The 18905-nt window shown below is 50.6% G+C and overlaps 1 protein-coding gene across 1 annotated transcript; it reads right to left on the bottom strand.

Moving 5' to 3' along the window:
• Window positions 1-1214: 1214 nt before the first annotated feature.
• Hrh2 (histamine receptor H2) lies at window positions 1215-18489 on the bottom strand. The gene is made up of 2 exons (XM_057787906.1): window positions 17377-18489; window positions 1215-2013 (listed from the first exon to the last, which is right to left on the bottom strand). Exons 1-2 carry the CDS (start codon window positions 18447-18449, stop codon window positions 1821-1823), a joined length of 1266 nt encoding a protein of 421 aa, XP_057643889.1. The 5' UTR covers window positions 18450-18489; the 3' UTR covers window positions 1215-1820.
• Window positions 18490-18905: the final 416 nt, after the last annotated feature.

Genomic DNA, 18905 nt, shown 5'->3' with positions numbered 1-18905 from the left:
GGGAGTATAGGAAAGAGACCTAAGCAGCTTCTCAAGTTGTTTTGTTAGAGACTTCAGCAGCTGGGTCAGGTGAAACAGGGATGGTGATTACCAGTTGGGCGGACCCGTGTGGGGGCTAAGACTCTAGAGTGTCCACCATGAGAAGCAAGGCAAAAGGAGGGGCCGAGGCTGACCTCAGGTTTTGAAGCTCAGGATGTGACCTTTGCTCGAGAAGGAGGACTTTAGAGAAGCAGGTGAGGGAAAGTGTGGTTGTGGGCATGTTAGAGGTAAGGTACTTTTCAAGCAACCGGGCAGAGGAGTAGCATGGCCTGGTGCCTTGCCTACAGCTATAGGTCAGTGAATTATCTCTTCTGTTTTGTGACTGGAGTCCTGAAGGTAGATGAGGTTGCAAAGGGAGGGCCAGAGTGAGCAGTGTCAGCCCGGAGCCCCAGGGAACAGTCACATCTCATGGTTGTATGGAGGTCAATGAGTCACAAAGAAAGCTGAAAAGTTAACGGGATGTTGGGGGCCAGGAGAGGGTCTTGGAAACCCAAGGTAGCATGGGTATCAGGAGAAGTCAAGGAAGGGCGATACATTGAGAAGCCCTAGGGTAGAGAAACCCATAAACATCCTCATCTCTTTGGAATGCTTACCAACTTCACCTCCTTGAGTCTCTTCAGTAGATCTCTAACTACAGAAAGGTTAGCTTTTCCATTTGTAAAGAGGAGTAAAGAGCAGCCCAGAGTGGCGGAGAGTACGTCCAGGTCATGTGGCCAGCAGACGGCAGCACTGGGTCAGCCTACACATTTGTACCCTTTGCATTTTCCTGACTTCTGCCTGTCCTTCCGAACGCAATAGGCACATTTTGCCCTGCAAATCCACTGCACACCGCTTCTTGTTCATAACAAGCACCATCAATGGCTATATTTCAGCATGGAGGGCTTCCTGGAGGCCTAAGATTTGCTAGAGGAGGGTTAGCTGAGTTGAGGGACTATCTTGACTTCTCTTTTGAGTGGCAGTGTAGTGTTGTTTCAAGAACTTCATCCATCTACCCATCATCTCTCATCCATCCTTCATCCATCCATTCACCCATCATCCATCCATCCATCCTTCATCATCCACTCTTCATCCATCATCCACCTATTTACCGATCATCCATCTATCCATCATCTATCATCCATCCATCCATCCATCCATCCATCCATCCATCCATTTTTCCACACATCTACCCACTCACCAAGTACTTTCTGAGTACCTCTATCCCAGGCACATTTTCTAGCTGAGTGGCCTGAGGTACATTCCATACTTCCCTGACTCTTGGTTTCTAGCTCTGTAAAGTCTGGCCAGTGTTGCTGGTCCTAATAACATATATAGAAATGATGAGAATCCATGTAGGCAAAGTACTTAGCACTTAGTTAGGTGTTCATGTTCAGCTTCTCTCCTCATCCTTTACTCCCACTCTCTTCTCTTCTTTCTGCTCATGATGGGATTCCACAAGGGAGTGAGGCCAGTGCTCTATAGCAACATCCTTTGCTCTGCTCAGCAGAGCTGCGTGTTTTCTACAGAAGCACATCCATACATGCATGTGTGTACATCTGTCCAGCTATTTGCTCATGTCTCTTAGAGCCAGCACCAGTGTGAGCTTTGAACCCAAGGAATTCAGCCTAGAAGAGCCCAAGCACCTGTCTGGAATCCGCTCTCAGGGAAACTGGTCTGTGTGCTCTGTGAAGCCCCAGGCTCAGGCTGAAGTTTGTCCTCAGTGGTTTGAGGGCTTGGTCCATAGAGGCTCCAGAAGGGAGGTCCAGATGATAGGGCCAGGATCTTGGTGTCCTGGGCAGAGTCTAGACAACTTCACAGGGCAGTGCCCTCATTTCTTCCTGTGATGGTATCCTTTCTGTCTTCTCAGATTGTAGCTCTCCCGACTGTTCCTCTGAGGCGCCTTCTGGGTGTTGCTGGAGAAAACGAAGCCCCCATAGGCTCTTACAGCAGCTTAGAAGGTTATTGGAGCAGGTGGTGCAGGACAGCGCTGGTCTCCTGCAGACACAAGCACAGGTTAGAGCTGGGGTGGTATCACGGGTCATCTTGGTTACCAATGTGGCACACATGGGAGGGGGAACCCTCAATGAGAAAATGACTCCATCAGATTGGCCTGTGAGTAAGTCTGTGGGAGATTTTTCTTGATTACTAATTGCTATAAGAAGATACAGCCCACTGTGGGTGGTATCATTTCTAGGCGGGAGGGCATGGGCTTTGTTAAAAAGCTAGCGGAACAAGCCAGAATGAGCAATCTATTTAGCAGCTGTCCTTTGTTGGTTTCTGCTTGAAGCTCCTGTCTTGAGTTATAAGGAAAGCCTTGGCTTTCCATCATGGTGGACTGTCACCTGTGAGCTAAAATGAACCCTCTTCTCCCCAAGCTGCTTTTAGTTATAGAGTTTTCTTCCAAAGCATCAGAAAGCAATGTAGAGCAGGTAGTCAATGAGACAAGTCCACGGGACTAGGAATGAGCCTGTCTGCTCTGCGTCCACTCTGCCTGGACCTGGAATAAGTAGTGTGGGGCGGCAGGGATTCTCTTCCCTGCCTAGAGCCATTCATGGGCAGCAACAAGGAGGAGCTCTCAGGAGCCTTGCCTTCAAATCCCAGCTCTGCTTCTGCATGTGTGTTGACAAGGTCAGTTCTGAGCCTCTGAATCTCACATGGAGCTCCCCATAGCTACATTCCCCAACTCCCAAGAACCCAGTGCTATAAAAAAACAAAACACCTGAATGAACGCATTATGAGTAGGGGCCCATGTAATGTGTGCTAGCTGTGTTTGTGTCTTTTTCAAAATTCTTGCAGTGCTGGGGATGGAGCCCAGGGCTCTCAAAGTTTCGCTGCCATCCAGTGGGGATAACCAAGCTCTCTATGCCTCCTTCCATACAGAGGAGGGGGAAGAACATTGTGCCTCCCTGCACACTTCTGCCTGTCACTCAATGGTGGTGGAGGCTGTAGCTGCCTGGCTTTGCAAGGCTCTGGGAACAAAGACACAGCTGGTTCCCAGCCTCCTTTGATGTGTGGCACACTCTGTCTGAGCTACTGCTAGGAACCTCCAGGTGACCCCGACTCTCTCTCCCAGCACACTGTACCTCTAACCAGATTGCCGGGTCATGTCTGTCGCATTCTAGAGGGTATTGCTACCGTGTGAGCAATGTACATATTTGGTCAAGCTAGCAGGGAGGTAACTGCCCTTGGAAGAATATTCTGGTGGCTCCGAGGAAGCACTTATTGCTGAAATTACGTAGAAGCTCCCTCAAACTGAGGGTAACTAGGCATTGTCCTCTGTGGAGTCAGTAATTAATTACCCAGGTAACGATGCTCGGGAGACATTACATATTCACAGTAAAGTGTCAAAGGTAGAGGCAACCAAAGACAAATAAACAGCTCAAATAAATCCCTCCTCCAGCAAATCTTGCTGCTACAGAATTCAGTTATTATGTATTTTTGAATGAAATACATCAACCATCCAAACGGATTCGACTTAAAGTATATCTATAATGGTTTAAAGAATGTTTAAATTAAGAACTCTAACTTCACCAGCACCTGATTCGCTTCAGCAAGTATTTCTGTTTTGTTCTGCCTACATTTTTTTATGTAGATGTTATCATGTTTTATGATTGCTTTGCTCTGCAGCTGACATTTTATTCTTGCCTCAATTCCCGGAGAGAGGGCTCTCACTGAATCTGAAGTGCAGCCTTTTGGGGAGGCTGACTGGCTGGCAAACTCTGGAGGTCCACTTGTCTCCACCCCTCAATGCTGGGATTGCAAGCACATGTGACCATGCCTGGCTTCTTAATGTGGGTTCTGAGGATTCGAACTCAGGTCTGCATGCTTGTGCAGCAAGAGTTCTTAATTTTAATAGCCACATTGATCTATTTCCCCTTTTGGGTTTGCTTATGAAATCCTTGACATCTCAACGTCATCAAAATATCCCATGTTTTTCTTCTGTAAGTTTATATGTTGTCCTTGTTGTGTGCAGAAGCCATCCTGTGTTTGTAGAGACACTCACTAGAAGGCTTTACATCCTCAACCCCTTCAGAGCCCCGTGGCAGTTTCTGTTTTGAGTCCCAACACATGGAGCAAAAGAACACTAACTGGGCTCTAAGAGAGGACAGAGGGATGGGTGTCGTTGTGGCATCTGCCCTTCCACCTTTTCATTATCTCATCCTGGAAACCGCACTTTAGCTCTTCCCTGAGATCCCTACTCCTGCCCACGTGGAAGAGGTGACCTGACCTCCTCCCCGTTGCTTTGGCTTCTTCACTGGGTTCACGATGATGGGTTTCAGGGTAGAAGAACCAAGACCTAATTCAACAATGAAACTTAATCCTGAAGCTTTTGCTGGAGCAGTAGGGTGGGAGCCGCTTTTCTGTTGGGTGTGAACAGGCAGTGGGGCAGGAGCTTGGGCCCGCTGCAGGTCATGTGGGGAGAGGGTGAGAATGAAGCCTGTCAGCAGCGACCTTCAACATTGGTTCTAGCCGTGCTCAAGCTACCCTTGACCTCATGGTCTGTGAGTCAGTTACCACCCGAAATCCGTCCCTTTACACTGAACTTCCGCTACTGGTGCATACGTGTCGAGGCTGAGAATATCCCCCAAATAAATGTTATTTGAATCAGAAACTTTCACACTGAAGGCGTTAGGATATATTCAGCCACCAGGGGTCAGAACCCAGCATCAACACTCCCGCATGAGATGCCCCCCCCTTCCACTCCAGACCCTAGAGTTCCCTCTGTGATAATAGTAACAGCAACACCCCAGGACCCCAGCAGAGGGCCCTCTTCCATTGCCATCTGCTGTCTGCAGGCCAGATGGCCAGACAGAACCATGGACTACCTGTCTTGTGTCTGTAACTCTGCATATGTTTTCCTAACACTTGACATGTCCTTCATTTCTCCACCTTCATGGTGATGGGGCCGGAACCCAGGGCTGCTGAGTGCTGTTCCCAGCCCTTCATTTCTTCTACTCCTGTCTCAAGGCTGTCCAGTTGTCCCCTGTGTACATCTGTCTCTGTGGTCTCCCGGAATTACTGACTTCTTGTTTCTGCACTTGTTCCCCTGAGCTCGCCACTGCATTGCTTCCCTGTCTCCCACACTAAGCTAAGAGTGTCATAACAGCATGTGCCAGATTATCCTTTCCTTTTACATTTGAACAAACAATCACATGTATTTATTCATGTGTGTATTGTTGCACGTGCCATACTGCTTATGTGGAAGTCAGGGGACAATGTGCAATAGTTGGTTGCTCCTTCTACAGTGTGGGACCCAGGGATCGAACTCAGATCATCAGGCTTGGCAGCAAGCACCTCGACTCTCTGAGCCATCCTGACTGTTCATCTTCTATTCATTGTCTAGTGTCAGTGTGGGTGTTCATGTGAAATGACACATGTTTCAGTCAGTCTTAGACAGACGGTGTGGGGGAGCCCCATCTGGGTAACTCTGGCGGTCAGTCCTCGTCTGCATGCTGTCTACTTCACCTCTCCCACCTTTCTGCAACAGCTTTGTCAGCAGGAACCCCAGCAGACAGTGGCAGCTGAGATGTGTGTATGCACGTGTGTGTGCATGTGTGTCTATGTATGTGTGTGTGTGTACGTGTATATGTGCGTGGGGAGTGCTGCTGTTGCCGTTTCAGCAGACATCTGAGCGATAGCTGTGCCCTTGGGTGACAATGGAAGAACCAGCAGCAGGGTTCCTGTGTTCTGTTTGATCAATGCTTGGCTTTGGACTCTGGGACCCACGTGGTAGAAGGAGAGAACAAGCTCCCACAGGTTGTCCTCTGACTTCCACGTGTATGCCTTGGTGTACACACACATACACATGCACACAAACACACACAAATAAAATAAAGATAATGTGACTTAAAAACCCACAGAAGTGATTGACAAGAAGCAGCACGGCCTGAGTCTGTAGCTGGTCGCTGCACTGTTTTTCTGCCTCATTATCACAGTGGCAGGCTCTGCAAGGTGGCGTTGAGTTTTCACAGATCATGAAACTGAGGCTCCAGGTAGGCGGAGATGCCCAAAGTCCTCTCATCAGAGGCCAGTGTGAGCCATGTCATCTGACCCCAAAGCATACCCCTTTCCTATGACGACGCTTTGCTCCCTAGGAGACAGACTACACGCATGATAGGATGGTCCCCAAAGACTGCCTAAGAAACAAGATGGTTTGAGCTGGGTAGCCAACCACCAGTGATTTTGAGTGACAGCACACACTGATTGACAGCTAAGGTATAGACCGAGCACAACACGTGGACCTTCGAGTGAGCAAAAAGGAAGAGGGCACGAGCTTAAGAGTGTGCATTCATGTGTGGCTGGGTATGCATGCACACAAATGTGCGTGTCCAGAGCCTGGGAGTGAGAAGCAGGTCGGGCATGAGTTGTGTGAAACAGAAGCCTTTACTTGCTCTGAGGTGTGAGAAGTGCATGGCATTGTGTTTTCTCCTGGTACAATGACTGGGAGTGCAGCAGCACCCCCAAATGTTTGGGGGTGTGGGGGCGTGGGGCTGGAGGAGGACTGGGAGATGCAGAGGGGGCAGAAAGGCATCTTTTTGCCACAGCAGGATGGTTCTGCCTGAGGTGTGACCTACAGGCACCGGGGCGGCTGACGGTACTGGAGCAGAGGGGTGTAGTAAATTGTCTTTCCTGGCACAGCCCACTGGGCACACTACCCCAGGCAAGTTCCCTGTGGTAATAGACTGGCCCTTCCCCAGGACTCTGTGTGGGGTTTGTGAGTACCTCAGGCATGGGGGAAGGGAGCTTGCCCATCTGTTGTCTTCATCTTCACTGTCCCCCAAAGGTCTATGTGCTGAAGGCTTGGTGGTTAGTCAGGTGTCTAGTGGGGTGTATGTGTATTTGAAAGGAGGGGCTTAGTGGAGGGAAAGTTGGCCATTGGTAGTGTGCTCTTGAAGGGGAGGTTTAGCCCAGCTGCCTTCCCTCTCCCTGCCTCCCAGCCATGATTAGGTGAGCTGTTTTCTCCCCAACCTTCTCTTATGCACTTGGCGCCTCAGCCTTGAAAGCAGCCCAGCCAGCTTGCCACACACTGAGACTTGTGAACCCAAGAAGAACCTCTTTTGAAATTGCTACCTCAGCTAGTCTGTGTCAGTGAGAGAAGGCTGACTAATCCAACCCCTGCCAAGAAATAGTCCCCCACCACTGGGAGGGTGCAGGGAAGAGGGTTCAGGCAGCTTTCACAGGAGTCCTCTCTAAAGGAGAAGGGGTGATCCCACACTCATATTGAGCCTGTGCTGGGATGTCTGAGCTGGGGATCTCTCAGCAGCCTGTTCGGTGGGCACCAGCTTGGGTATCTAAAGATGAAGGTCTAGCTCAGGACAGGGAATTGATGAGGACAGGGATGGAGGTGCCACACACCTGCTCCATCTGAACTCTGGGCACAGAGCAGATGGGAACCATATAAAAGCCACCGCTAGCTGAGCAGTTATGCACACCAGGCTTTCCTTTCCCTAGGCATTTCGTGGACTCATCCAGTTAATGCCAAACATGGTTTTCCGTAGGTTCCTTATAGCAGGGCTACAAAGGTCCAGACAAGTCGGGGCACTTGCCTAAGGTGGCACAGCCAGCAGGCTGGGGCTGGTTATCTTATCGTACCTGAGATGTAGCTTGCAGGAGAAATGACAGTGTGGGGAGCTCTGCTTCTGGTTTAGCCCTCCCTGTCTCTTTGCCACCCTGATATTGGAGTGCTAAGCAAAAGAAGCCGTGAGACTCTCCAAGGCCTTCCTTCACATCACGGCTCCCATTTTGGGAAGAGGATCCATTGGTCACATTATCTCTGGAAGATGAGGACCTGGAGCCCACGTACGTGGGTCACTTTCCCATGGAATGAAGCAGATGAAGGACGCAGCCTCTGGGGAGCCCCGCTGCACTACACTCCTTGCCACACTCTCCTCAGGATGTGTGAAGCAGAGCTGGGGGTTGGGAGCTATGCATGGTTCCATTCTCTCTGGAATGTGGCTCTCACCCAGGCCTCCCTAGCCTTGGCCTTTTATCCACCCAGCCTAGTTGTTCAAACTAATCCTCTCCTGGAATTGGATTTTAAAAAATTAGCGTTCATGCACATGCTTGTATGTGTGTGTGTGTGTGCGTATGAGAGACAAGCACATGTGTACACCATGGTCAGCTCTCTGAACCATGTGGTTCCTGGGGATTAAATGCAGGTCATCTGTCTTGGTGGAATGTACCTCAGTCAGTGAGCCTTACTGCCAGCCCCAGGATTGTTTGTTTAAGATAAAGGAGATCCGGGACTCCCTCCCACCTCATGCTTATGAAAAAGACCCCAGGGTATCTGATGTAATTCTGGAAGTTTACTTCCTTGTATCATTTCTCTTCACCCTGAGGAGGCAGACAAAGCAGCCTGCCCGTTTCATCAATAGGGAACCTGGAGCTTGGCAAAGCCTCTCATTTGACTCAGTTCCGGGACTCCAAAGCCTGGGTTCAGCGCCTGCATGTCCATGCTGGTCTCTTTGTTCTGAGACCCTACTGTGTTCTCTAGTGTCTCAATGGTGTCAGCCTTGAGTTTAGCGCAGGGGTTTTCCTTCACATGGTTCCTCCTCAGATCCCTCAGAGAATTATTTCTCCTTCCTCTGTTCCCACTGACATCTTTATAGGCCAGCAATCTTTCTTCCTGTTTGGCTTTACCCTCTGCTCTGATCAGCTGACCACACATCCATGCAACACTTCCAGGATCCTGCTGCTGACGTGACTTTGAGGAAGTGATACCCTCAGTTGTGGCTAGCATCAGGGAAGGCCACATAGCCTGTCCCAAAGACCAAGAAAGTGGAACAAAAGGCCTAAAATATCCCTTCCCTCTGAGTGGAACTCTGTTTCTAGAAATTCAGTTTCTAGCAAAGTCTGAAAGAAACCTGGGTGTTCTCTGTTTGATGGTGCTTGTCATGGAGTTGCTTACGACAGCAAACAGACACCACGGCCTGCAGATAGGGCTGATTCTTGATAGTGCCCAGAAGAGCTTGGCAGCTGGCCAGCTGTGATCCAGGCTAGATATCCCACTTGTGCCTGCATAGAAGTGGCACAGGGCGGGTCTAGAGGGGCCCAGACAGCCTGGGAAACTTACCCCAGAGGCTGGAGGTGGGATGAGTCCTGTGGTGACCGCCTTCCGCGTCCAGAGTCACTAGGGTCACAGATGGACGGGACAGAGGTGTCTGACACTGGAAACTTAAGGTTTTCCTTCATCTGTGAACTCAGGGTCTGCCTGCTCCCTGTGCGGAACAAGAGGAAGACTCTTACCCCAGGGGGTACCCAGGCATGTGCTGACAGTCCTCGCCCTGCACCCGGAGGGAGGTACCGAACAGGGTCAGAGCACTTTACAGACTGGGGCAGTTTTAGAGAAAGGAAGTAAAGCCCAGGTCAGCTGGCTGCCCCTGAGAGACAGCTTCCACGGGGCCTCAGATGGTCAACTTCATGGGTGGGGATTAGTGTGAAACTCGCAAAAGTGGGCGTCGATGAATCAAAGACTTCATGAATCAGAGCAGATATCAGCAGCCAGGAGAGAGAGAGAGAGAGAGAGAGAGAGAGAGAGAGAGAGAGAGTGAGAGAGAGAGAGAGAGAGAGAGAGAGGCAAAACAAAGTTGCTAGCTAGAGGCTAACCCTCACAGGGGCAGGGCACAAGACTCATCTTTCCATCTTTCCACTGTGACTTGGGGACCACATGTGCCCCTGGCCAGGGAGAGGAAGGCGGTGCAGAGTCATCACTTCAGGAGTCTGTGGCAGGAAGAATGATGATTCTCTGACTTTCAACTGCAGATTCTACTTAAACAAAAATTAACATTCCCCGCAAGAGGGGGAAAGTGGCTCAGGAGGTTGCAAGACTTACAAGTGACTTTCCTCCCGAGCTTATACAGCAGTGCACAATCTCTTTGAAGAAGGAGACCCTTGGGTGGTGCAGCCACCTGCAGATTGCACAGGGAGCTGCAGTGGGGTAGCATCTGAGAGGTCTCATTCAAGCTGGGGGCGACTTCCCAGGCTGCGGCCATCTGAATTGTGCACACTTCTGTCACACCAGTTTAAATTCATCGTCTTACCTGGCTGGACCTGGGTGGACTTGTCTCTGGCCTGTTTTTGCCCTTCATCTGGGATGAATTGAATGTAATAGAGTCAGGGACTTCCTTGACACCTATCTTGAATTCCAGTTGGTGGGTGGAGATGGGACGTGGGTGGTTCTCCAACACAGGACTGTCTTATGTGGGCTGTAAGGCAGTTGGCTTTGTCTCCTGCAGCTTTGCGTGGGTCACATACAGGACAAGAAGACCTACTGATGCTTATGTGGTAATCAATACCTGCCATTCACTCTTCAGCACTTGCTACAGGGCCCCCATTCACTCCTTATCTCTAGGCAGGGAGGCATCATCCTCCCTGTCAGGGGATTCACAGATGTAGACAACCTCCAACGTTATCCCACCCTGGCTCCCAACACTCTGCTGTAAACAGCTTCTGCATTACATAAATACCAGTGTCACCCCAACTGGGGTTCCCTGCTGTCTCTGCAGGGGCAGACCAGCTCTTTTACAGGTGAGGAAATTGAGTCTCAGAGAAGGATGCGTGCTTTTCAGGGTTGCAGCCAGCAGACACCCCTACAGTAAAGACAGAGCCACCAGGAAGCCAGGCTGCCTGTTCCGAAGGCTGGAGAGCTTGCTGCAGAGCTGGCTGGTGCCTCCAATGCCCTCACCTGGCCCTGCTCATCCTGTAGCTCATCCTGACTCTTGTTCTTACAAATTTTGTTGCATTCTCTTCCACACGCTAAGTGACTCATTAGTATGAGAACCATATTCCTCTGGCTGCTGCCAGAGATTCTTGACACATCACAGTTGGGGTTGTGGGCATAATTTCACTCCCTCGTTAAGCATTTATATGTAGTTATTGTTGGAAGAGTCCCCCATGACTAATCCAAGTTCTCAGCTTTCAGATGAAGGAAGGACAAGAGGTTCAGGAGCCAATCTGAGTAACCCAGGATTGGCCCAAGACAAAATCACTGAAGCCCCAAACTTTTGCCACTGGGGAATAAAATCTCCTGCTTTCCAGGTTCGAGCATAGCTGTGCCGGGCACTATGTGTGAACTGGTGAGAAGCCTCCTCCTGACCCTTTTAGGAAGATGATTTTAATTCCCGTTTTTTTCAGATGGGCAAACTGGGGCTTAGAGAGGGCAAAGCATATATGTAAAGTCCCAGACAGAGTGTGGCTGGGAATTAGTATTCAGATCTTACCCCTGTACAAACATTGGTGAATTACAGTCCATGGGTCCAATTTTACCTACTGCTTGTTCTAATTAAAAAAAAAAGGCTATCAAAATGTAAAGCAGCCCTTCATGACCCATGAAAATGTTATGCAACTGACATTTTAGTGCCCATAAACAATACTTTACTGTGACACAGCCACCTTCATGCATTTACTTGTTGTTCATGGCTGCCTTTCAGCTAAGGTGGCAGACGGAGCACAGGTGTGTGTTATTTAGCAACTGACATGATCCAAGAAACTCACTGTTAGGAGATAGACCGCACAGATGTCACGGTCTGTACTTCCACGCTCTGGGCTATCCCGGCCTCCCATGGACCTAATCTGTATGGCACAGCCTGCCATTCCTAGGCTGAGCAGGGTGGAAAATTCCCGGATGGCAGTAAGAATCTGTGCATCTGAACTAGACACAGCACCTCAAAGGCACAAGGAATAGGGTCTTTTCTTCCTGTTACAATTTTAGATGCGGAGCTCGACACTCTGAAGAGAAGCGTTTCCCATCTGTTTCCTGCTGGGATGTCTCCTGTGGGTCTGGGAAGGTCTGTAACCTGGTTTAGCCCAGGGCATCAGGTGGTTGGGAGGGGGGAAGGGAGAGGGGTGCTTCCTTTGTGCTCCCAAGCTGCTTGCTTCCAGGAGCTGGGTCCCACGGGGAAAGGGCCTTTGGGTTTTTTCCTGTCTTCTCAGCTGGGTGAAGTCTTTTATCTTAAGGGTGAAAAGGCAGCAATGCAGTGGCTCTTTCCTCTCCTCCCAGGCCCTAGGAAGGCAGCGCCTGCTGACTTGCCTTGGAGAGAGACCAGAGGAGAGGAATAGTCCCGGGAAGAAGGTGAAGCGGGTTCAGCCTCCGTCTGGCTCCAAAGGCACCCATCCTTGGACGCACTGTTTCCTTCTGGGGCTCTAATTTATCCTCTGGACTTTTGAGACTGTGACGGGGATCCCTACTTCTCTTTTTATTCTCTTTCCCCTGACTTCCACTGAGGATAGAAGGGGCTCCCATATCCCACACTCTTTCCAGAGAAAGAAGATGAAGCTATGTCTGTGGCCATGCTGCCTGTGGCTGTGGCTGTCTATGGCCGTGGTTATCTGTGGCCATGGCTGTGTGCTCACGGAGCAGGTTTGTAGTATCTAGGCATTTGAGGCCACCTGGAGGGGTGTAAAGAGGAGGGTAGGATCTGAGCCAGTTAGGTCCCAGACACAACCTTACACTGGGTCTTCAGCTGAGCCCATGGAGAACTATCTGTGTCCAAAGACCCACAGAACCTCCCTGTGCCTCCACCATCGTTCCTGGTGAAAGATGAATGGGCCTTAGAAAGAAGGAAGAAGAGGAAAACAAAGACGAAAAAAATGGATAAAGGAAGACAGACACAGGAAAAGTGGATTTTTGGAAATATCTTGCTAAATGAAAGAAGCCAGGCACAAAATATCCAGGATCAGGAAATCTACATAGACAGGGCACTTCCTTTGAGTTAGAGGATGCAGGAATGGGCTGTAGGAATTGGGAGGTGACAAGAGTAGGGAATAGGGTTCCCTTGGGGGAAGATAAGTGCTCCAAAATTGGCTATGACATTGGCCACACTCTTCTGTGAAGGTTCTGGAAAACACTAGTGTGTGCACTTTAAATGGGTGGGTTGACAGTCTCTGGACTGAGAGGGAGAAAATGTGAAAGATGAAATGAGATGTAGACAGGGAAGAGGAAGACATGACTGATGAAGTAAAGAATCCCCTTTGTTCGCACACATGCCATATGCCGGGGATGCTAAGGGCCTGCACCTTTAAAAGACAGTGAGACTTGTCACCACTTTATAGACTGGAAAGTGGACCTCAGATTGTCACTGACCAGTGAGTAGAGGCACCATGACTCATACTGAGTCTACCTGACCTGCAGCAGCTGACATCAGCGCAGAGAGGGAGACCTGACCTATACAAGGCAGCCAACAGGACCCCAGGGACAGGGGGCGTCACTGTCTTTTAATATTTGCGGAGGAGCCGTTAAGAAATGATGAAATCAACATTCCAAAAATCAAGGTCTTGTTGGAGAGTCAGAAAATGGAAATAAATGCATTTGGGCTCTTGGAACCAGCCAACAAGTTTAGGGCGATACACAAAACTCCTCTTAGTAACAGCCCCTGTGGGGAAGTGACTGTCAGACATGACGCTTTGGCATGTCCACAGACCTTGCAGCCCATCTCCAGAGAATGAACTTACAGGAAACCAAGCAGCCCCACCCCATAGTAAGGTCATGCTGTGCTTGGGTCTATGGATGGCTATCCTGGCTAGAGATACATGTTCTGCTACTATCATGTGCCTTCTCTCTTCCAGGGTCATCTGTGGGAGCTGGTGGGGGTGGGTGGGTCTGGAAAAGTTTCCCATCTGAAGCTTTATGACTCAGAGATGGCCCTGGATGCTACTGTGAGATCTGGCTCCGGTGTCAAGGCTCGAGGGAGGGCCCCTATGACCTGATGTATAAGAAAAGGGAACAAGCTCTCTGAGTTTTCCTAGGCTCCCGCACTACCTCTTTGAGGCTAGGTTTTCTGATGTCTACAGTGGAGTAACTAACGTTCATCACTTCTCAGGGTTTGCATAGACGTAGGACAATAATTTATCTGGACATCTGCCAGCATGCCAGGCACAAGGCTGGCTGTCGGGGATGCAGCAATGAGTGACAGGGGCAGGGCCTAGCCTCAGGGAACTTACGGTGTAGGGGAGCAAATATAGCACTAGTTGAAGGTGGCACAATGTCTTGTAGCCTGGGAGGTGTCAACCTGTGCGCACAAGAGGAGATCAGTGCAACTGTATGTTACAAGCAGTACAGACCTTTGGTGGCTGGGTAAGCCTTGACTTCCATTCCCAACAGAAGGGTTGGACCATTATCAAGACATTTTTAGAAAGGTCTTGTGTGGCTTTGGAGGTAAGGAAGGCAGACTCAGAAACTGGAGGACATTTTGGCTCCCTGGCAAGGGGAGTGATGAAAGGCAAAGGAGAAGGTACCTGGCTCGTACTCCAGCCCTTTCGGCACCTGGTCATTGTCCAGTCAGGAGCAGAAACGCAGGGGCTCTGCTGGAATGAGGAAGTGCACTCTCAGAGGTAGTGATAGGCTAGGTGCCCGCCTGGGAGTCTTATCTCCCCAGAGATTATGGGAGCAAGCGAGTGAGGGGATAAGACCCAAAGGGTCCAGCCTCTCCACCTGCTCTGCATTACAGATAGGTCAAAGCCTTCCAATGCCTCAGCTTCCCCTTCCCGTGTCTGCAGGACTGCGTCTGGGGTATTTGTCAAAAGCAGAGCCAGGTTCAAGTCCAGGTGTTTGTTGGTGGCCAGAGGCCAGGCTTGGAGGAGAGACAGGCATGGATGGGAATCTTAGTTCTACCACATTTGAAGCAGTGGTAGCCTGCCGCTGGTCGGCTTGTCTCTGGGCAGCTGCTAGTGGCTCAGGACCGCTCAGTGAGAAGTACTGCTCACCTGAGAACGGGGTCTGTGTTCTGTTCACTGCTATGTACTGACAGCTCAGGCATCTAACAAAGGCCTTGACAAACACTTGGTAAAAGCTCACTTGTAGTGACGCGGTCAGGCGGGCGAGGTGCTCCCACAGCAGGGCTGAGGAAGGGGCGGACAGAGGCTCAAACTGGGAGCTGGCTACCCGGGCACAGAGAAAGTAGGAGCAGCCAGCTTGGTTAACCTCTCTCCTGAGGTCTCCACGGGCTTCACTCAGGATAGTTAGGTTGGTCCCCTTCAGGAGTAGAGTTAAAGGCACTGGTAAGTTCTGTTCCTGACCTCAGACAGAAAGGACAAACTGCCAGTCAGCAGGAAAGCAGTGAGTTGACCTTCCTGAGGGATGCTCAAGGTCACAGCCAACCAGGCAGCACAGAGAAAACCAGCGGCTGTCTGTTCTTAGTCTGCTGCAATTCTAAAGTGTGTGGGCTCCTCTGCCCCCCCGCCCCCCAGCGCCAAGCCTGTCTGCATTCCTAAAGGCTGAAGACAGACGACAGTTGAGCTCTCTAGGACCTGAGCTCTGGACTCACTGCCACAGCTATGATTGAGCCAGGCATGCACCGCCTCTTAACTGTCCTTGACTTTCCCCAGGGTGACTCTGGGGACAGAATAAAATGTGGACATCCAGACCTGCCAGGTGCTCAGCATCCAGAAAGTACTCATTAGCGGAGCAGCTAGGAACTTCCAGCTGGTGTTGCTTGGGGGAACCTGCTGGACCCTGAGCCTCGGTCACCCATCTGTGAAGTGGAGATTAGGAGCTAGAGAGCTGTCTGGAGAGTGTGCTGCTCTTGCAGAAAACCTAGGCTGACTCCCAACATCTATGTCAGGTGGCTCACAACTGTCTATAGCTAGCTCCAGGGGATCGGATGCCCTCCTTTGGCCTCTGTAGAAAGCAAGTGGAGGGAGCCCGGTGTGACCCAGCCATTCCCCCCAAGCATGTACTGAGAGAATGTTTAAGGAGCAGGGTCAACAGGTGAATATTAGCTAAGGAGCGAGCAGGGATGATGGATTCAAGTTGATACACTAGCCAAACAGTGGCTACTTTCTTCTGTCTAGTCTGTAACCCCGCATCTTTGTTTTTCCTCCACCGTGAACTAAATCAGCTCTGTGGTCCCCTGGATGGAAGAGGGAGAATGACGTGACTGAGGGAGCATTTTACCTATCAGGCTGGGACAAGGGAGTCTTCACCTGCAGCGTGACCTTGGGCTGGCGTGGAGGGTGGACTTGAGAAGGGGAGTCCGGAGGCCCAGATGACAGGAGTGACATTGTAGCGAGAGTTCAGGAGCAGGGGCAATGGGGTTTTCAATGATACGGAGGGGAGGGGACAGGTGTGACATCTACGGGAGGACCCTCGGCACCTAGAAGGGGGTGGCACCTGTGAGGACAGAGAGATGAAGGCCAGGAATGGAATGAGGCAGTTCGGCCCTCACAGTTGCTCCTCAGAACTCAGAACCTATCACAGCGGCTTGCGAATGAATGAATTAACTAATGAATGAATGAATGGGTCTGTTCCACAGACCAGCACTGTAGGGGCAGAGGTATGGTCTGGGGGAAGAGAGAGAAAAGCCACATTAAGTAACAACTTGTCTGTTAGGTGTTTTTCAATCCTCTGTTCGTGACTCATGGAGGAGCTGGCTTTGCATACAGCAAATGACCTCAGTGTGCCCCAGGACGGTGCCATGGAGCCTGCACATGGTGAGCTTTCTGAGTGTGTCCCAGGACGGTGCCACAGGGCTCTGTACACAGAGACCTTATTGAGGGCCTCCCAGGACAGTGCCATAGATTCCCTCAGTACCCTGCCGTGACTTTGTCCCCAGGGAATTTACTGAAATTTCATTTTGATTCTTTTCTCTTCCCAGCTTGAACACCTCTCAGAGGTGGAATTTTGTCGCTGTGCTCCCGCGCCCAGTCCCAGCTATCATTTGCACTCTGGATACCCAATGTTCTGCAGGCTTTTTGTTTTTTAAGTAGCCTACAAGACTTTGCTGTTTTCTCTCCCCCCCATGCATGGGTTAATGCAACTTCCTTCTTACACATCTACAGGCTCACTCTCCTGCCCACATCAAAGGGGCTGTCGTGGCCTTCTGTCCAAGGCTCAGTTCTGCTAACCACACCCGTCTTTCCAAAGCCTGCTCTAGTCCCTGTGTCTGTCTTTCCCCACGCTCTACACACAAGGCCCACACTTTAGTTTCCACTGAGGCCCCACCTTCCAACCTCTGCCATTTTCATTCCCTACTAACTTGAACACTCCTCAAGGAAGAGCTGATTTGCGCATGGCTTTTGAGTGTTCCTCTGGAGGGTTTTTAACTGGCCACTCACAAAGCCTAAGTGTCAGAGTTGGGCCTTCTACTTAGGCCACCTGAGTGTAAAGGCAATTTAGTTAGAAAGAAGGGCCTCTGAGCTCTGGGGTGAGTAGCACATTGTCCAGGTCCCAGCTCAGTGGCCTTGATAAGATCTCCTGTACCTTTAATGTGGCCTTCTAAAACTGCAGGTAGATGTTCTACCTAAGAGAGTCATTGGAGGATGAGAGATGATTTCTGTAAAATGCTCACGGAATGGTCTCAGCGTCACCCACACAGAGGGGGGGGGGGGTGTCTCCCGGCACCTCCAACCCACACAAAGGTTTACCTGTCTGGGGTTCCCTGGGGAGGTGTGATTTCTTTCCCACTCCACACTTGGAGCTTCAGGGGCTTCTCCTCCTGCCATCTGACTTCTCGGCTTTGGTTCCTGGACAGCAGAGAACTGTTGAGCCTCAGGGAGGATTTGTAGGGGTTGTGGTTGGCAAGCTTGCAGCAGAAAAGCTGTTGGTAAGCCATGCGGAAGTCTCTGTTGAAGGCAGCGTACAGGATAGGGTTCAGGGCTGAATTGGCGTAGCCTAGCCACAGAACGATGCCTTCAACCACCTCGTTGATGGCATCATCCCCTCTCAGCCCACGATAAACAAACGTCGTGAAGTAGGGAAACCAGCAGATAATGAACGCTCCCATGACCGCAGCCAACGTCACAGTGGCTTTGTGCTCTCTGATGGTGGCTGCCTTCCAGGAGCCGATGTGATTGATCCTTTTGGCCTGCTCTCTGGCGATCTTAAAGATTCTGTAGTAGGTGACACACATGATGAGTAGAGGCAGGTAGAAGGTGACCAGCCCATCCACCAGCCCGTACACCTCGTTGACCTGCACTTTGCACTTGGAGGTGTCATTGTCTCCCCTGGTCTCGTTTCTGCTGTTCCACCCCAGGTGAATAGACAGGAAGGATAGGGTGATGGAAATGACCCAAATGAAGACCAAAGAAATGGCAACACGAACTGGGGTGACCAGCACGGGGTACCTCAGTGGGTCCGTGACAGCACAGTAGCGGTCCAAGCTGATCATGAAGAGGTTGAGGATGGAGGCTGTGCAGAGCATCACATCCAGGCTGGTGTAGATGCTGCAGAAGACCCGGCCAAAGGTCCACTTGAAAGACAGCTGGTAAATGGCAGAGAAGGGCAGCACCAGGAGGCCAAGCAGCAGGTCAGTAGCTGCCAAGGACACAATGAAGCAATTGGTCAGACTGCGGAGCCGACGGTTCAGGCTGACAGCCAGGCAGACGACCACATTGCCAGCAATGGTGATGAGGATGAGGGTGGTGAGGATCAAACTGATGGTGACTTTCCATACAGTAGAGTCTAAGCAACAGGAATGGATAGTGCCATTGGGCTCCATTCTCGGGCCCTGCAGCTTCGACACTCACCCTGGGCCTTGGCTACTTCTCTTCCAGCTCCAACCACTGGGCTTCGGGTTCCCGGCCAAGCCAAAGGAAGGTTGGGGAGGGTCTAGTGACTAGCCTAATGTTGTGGGAATAGATCAAGCTGTTCCTTGTGAAGTATATAAGAATTAAGTAAGACAGGGTCTTCAAGGCTCAAAGCCCAGTCCTCAGCTGGTCTTCCACGTCACCTTCCTTCCAGGTAGTATGTGTCTACCTTCTAGATTCTTCATGGAGACCGAGGTGCTGATGGCTGTGTCTTGAGGTGGCTTTTGCTTTATGTGCAAGGGCTCATATACATAGGCTGTCACGTCCTTCTGCATGACTGGGGCACGCTTCCATCCATGGCCTAAGATTGAGGACTATCAGCTTCCCACTCTGGGGTCACAGGAGCTGAAAACGCAAAGATTGAGTGT

Source organism: Chionomys nivalis, chromosome 13 (genome assembly GCF_950005125.1).
Source record: "Chionomys nivalis chromosome 13, mChiNiv1.1, whole genome shotgun sequence".
NCBI lineage: Eukaryota > Metazoa > Chordata > Mammalia > Rodentia > Cricetidae > Chionomys > Chionomys nivalis.
Note: the sequence above shows the minus strand (reverse complement) of the source record. Positions and strands in the feature narration are given on the sequence as shown.

What these genes read in the sequence shown, in the direction of transcription:
- Hrh2 (XM_057787906.1), bottom strand. Translation starts at nt 18,449, where the DNA reads ATGGAGCCCAATGGCACTATCCATTCCTGTTGCTTAGACTCTACTGTA. An exon ending in CCCCAGGGAACCCCAGACAG is followed by an intron (nt 2,014 to 17,376) that starts GTAAACCTTTGT and finishes TTGTGTCTGCAG; the next exon opens with GAGACCAGCGCTGTCCTGCA.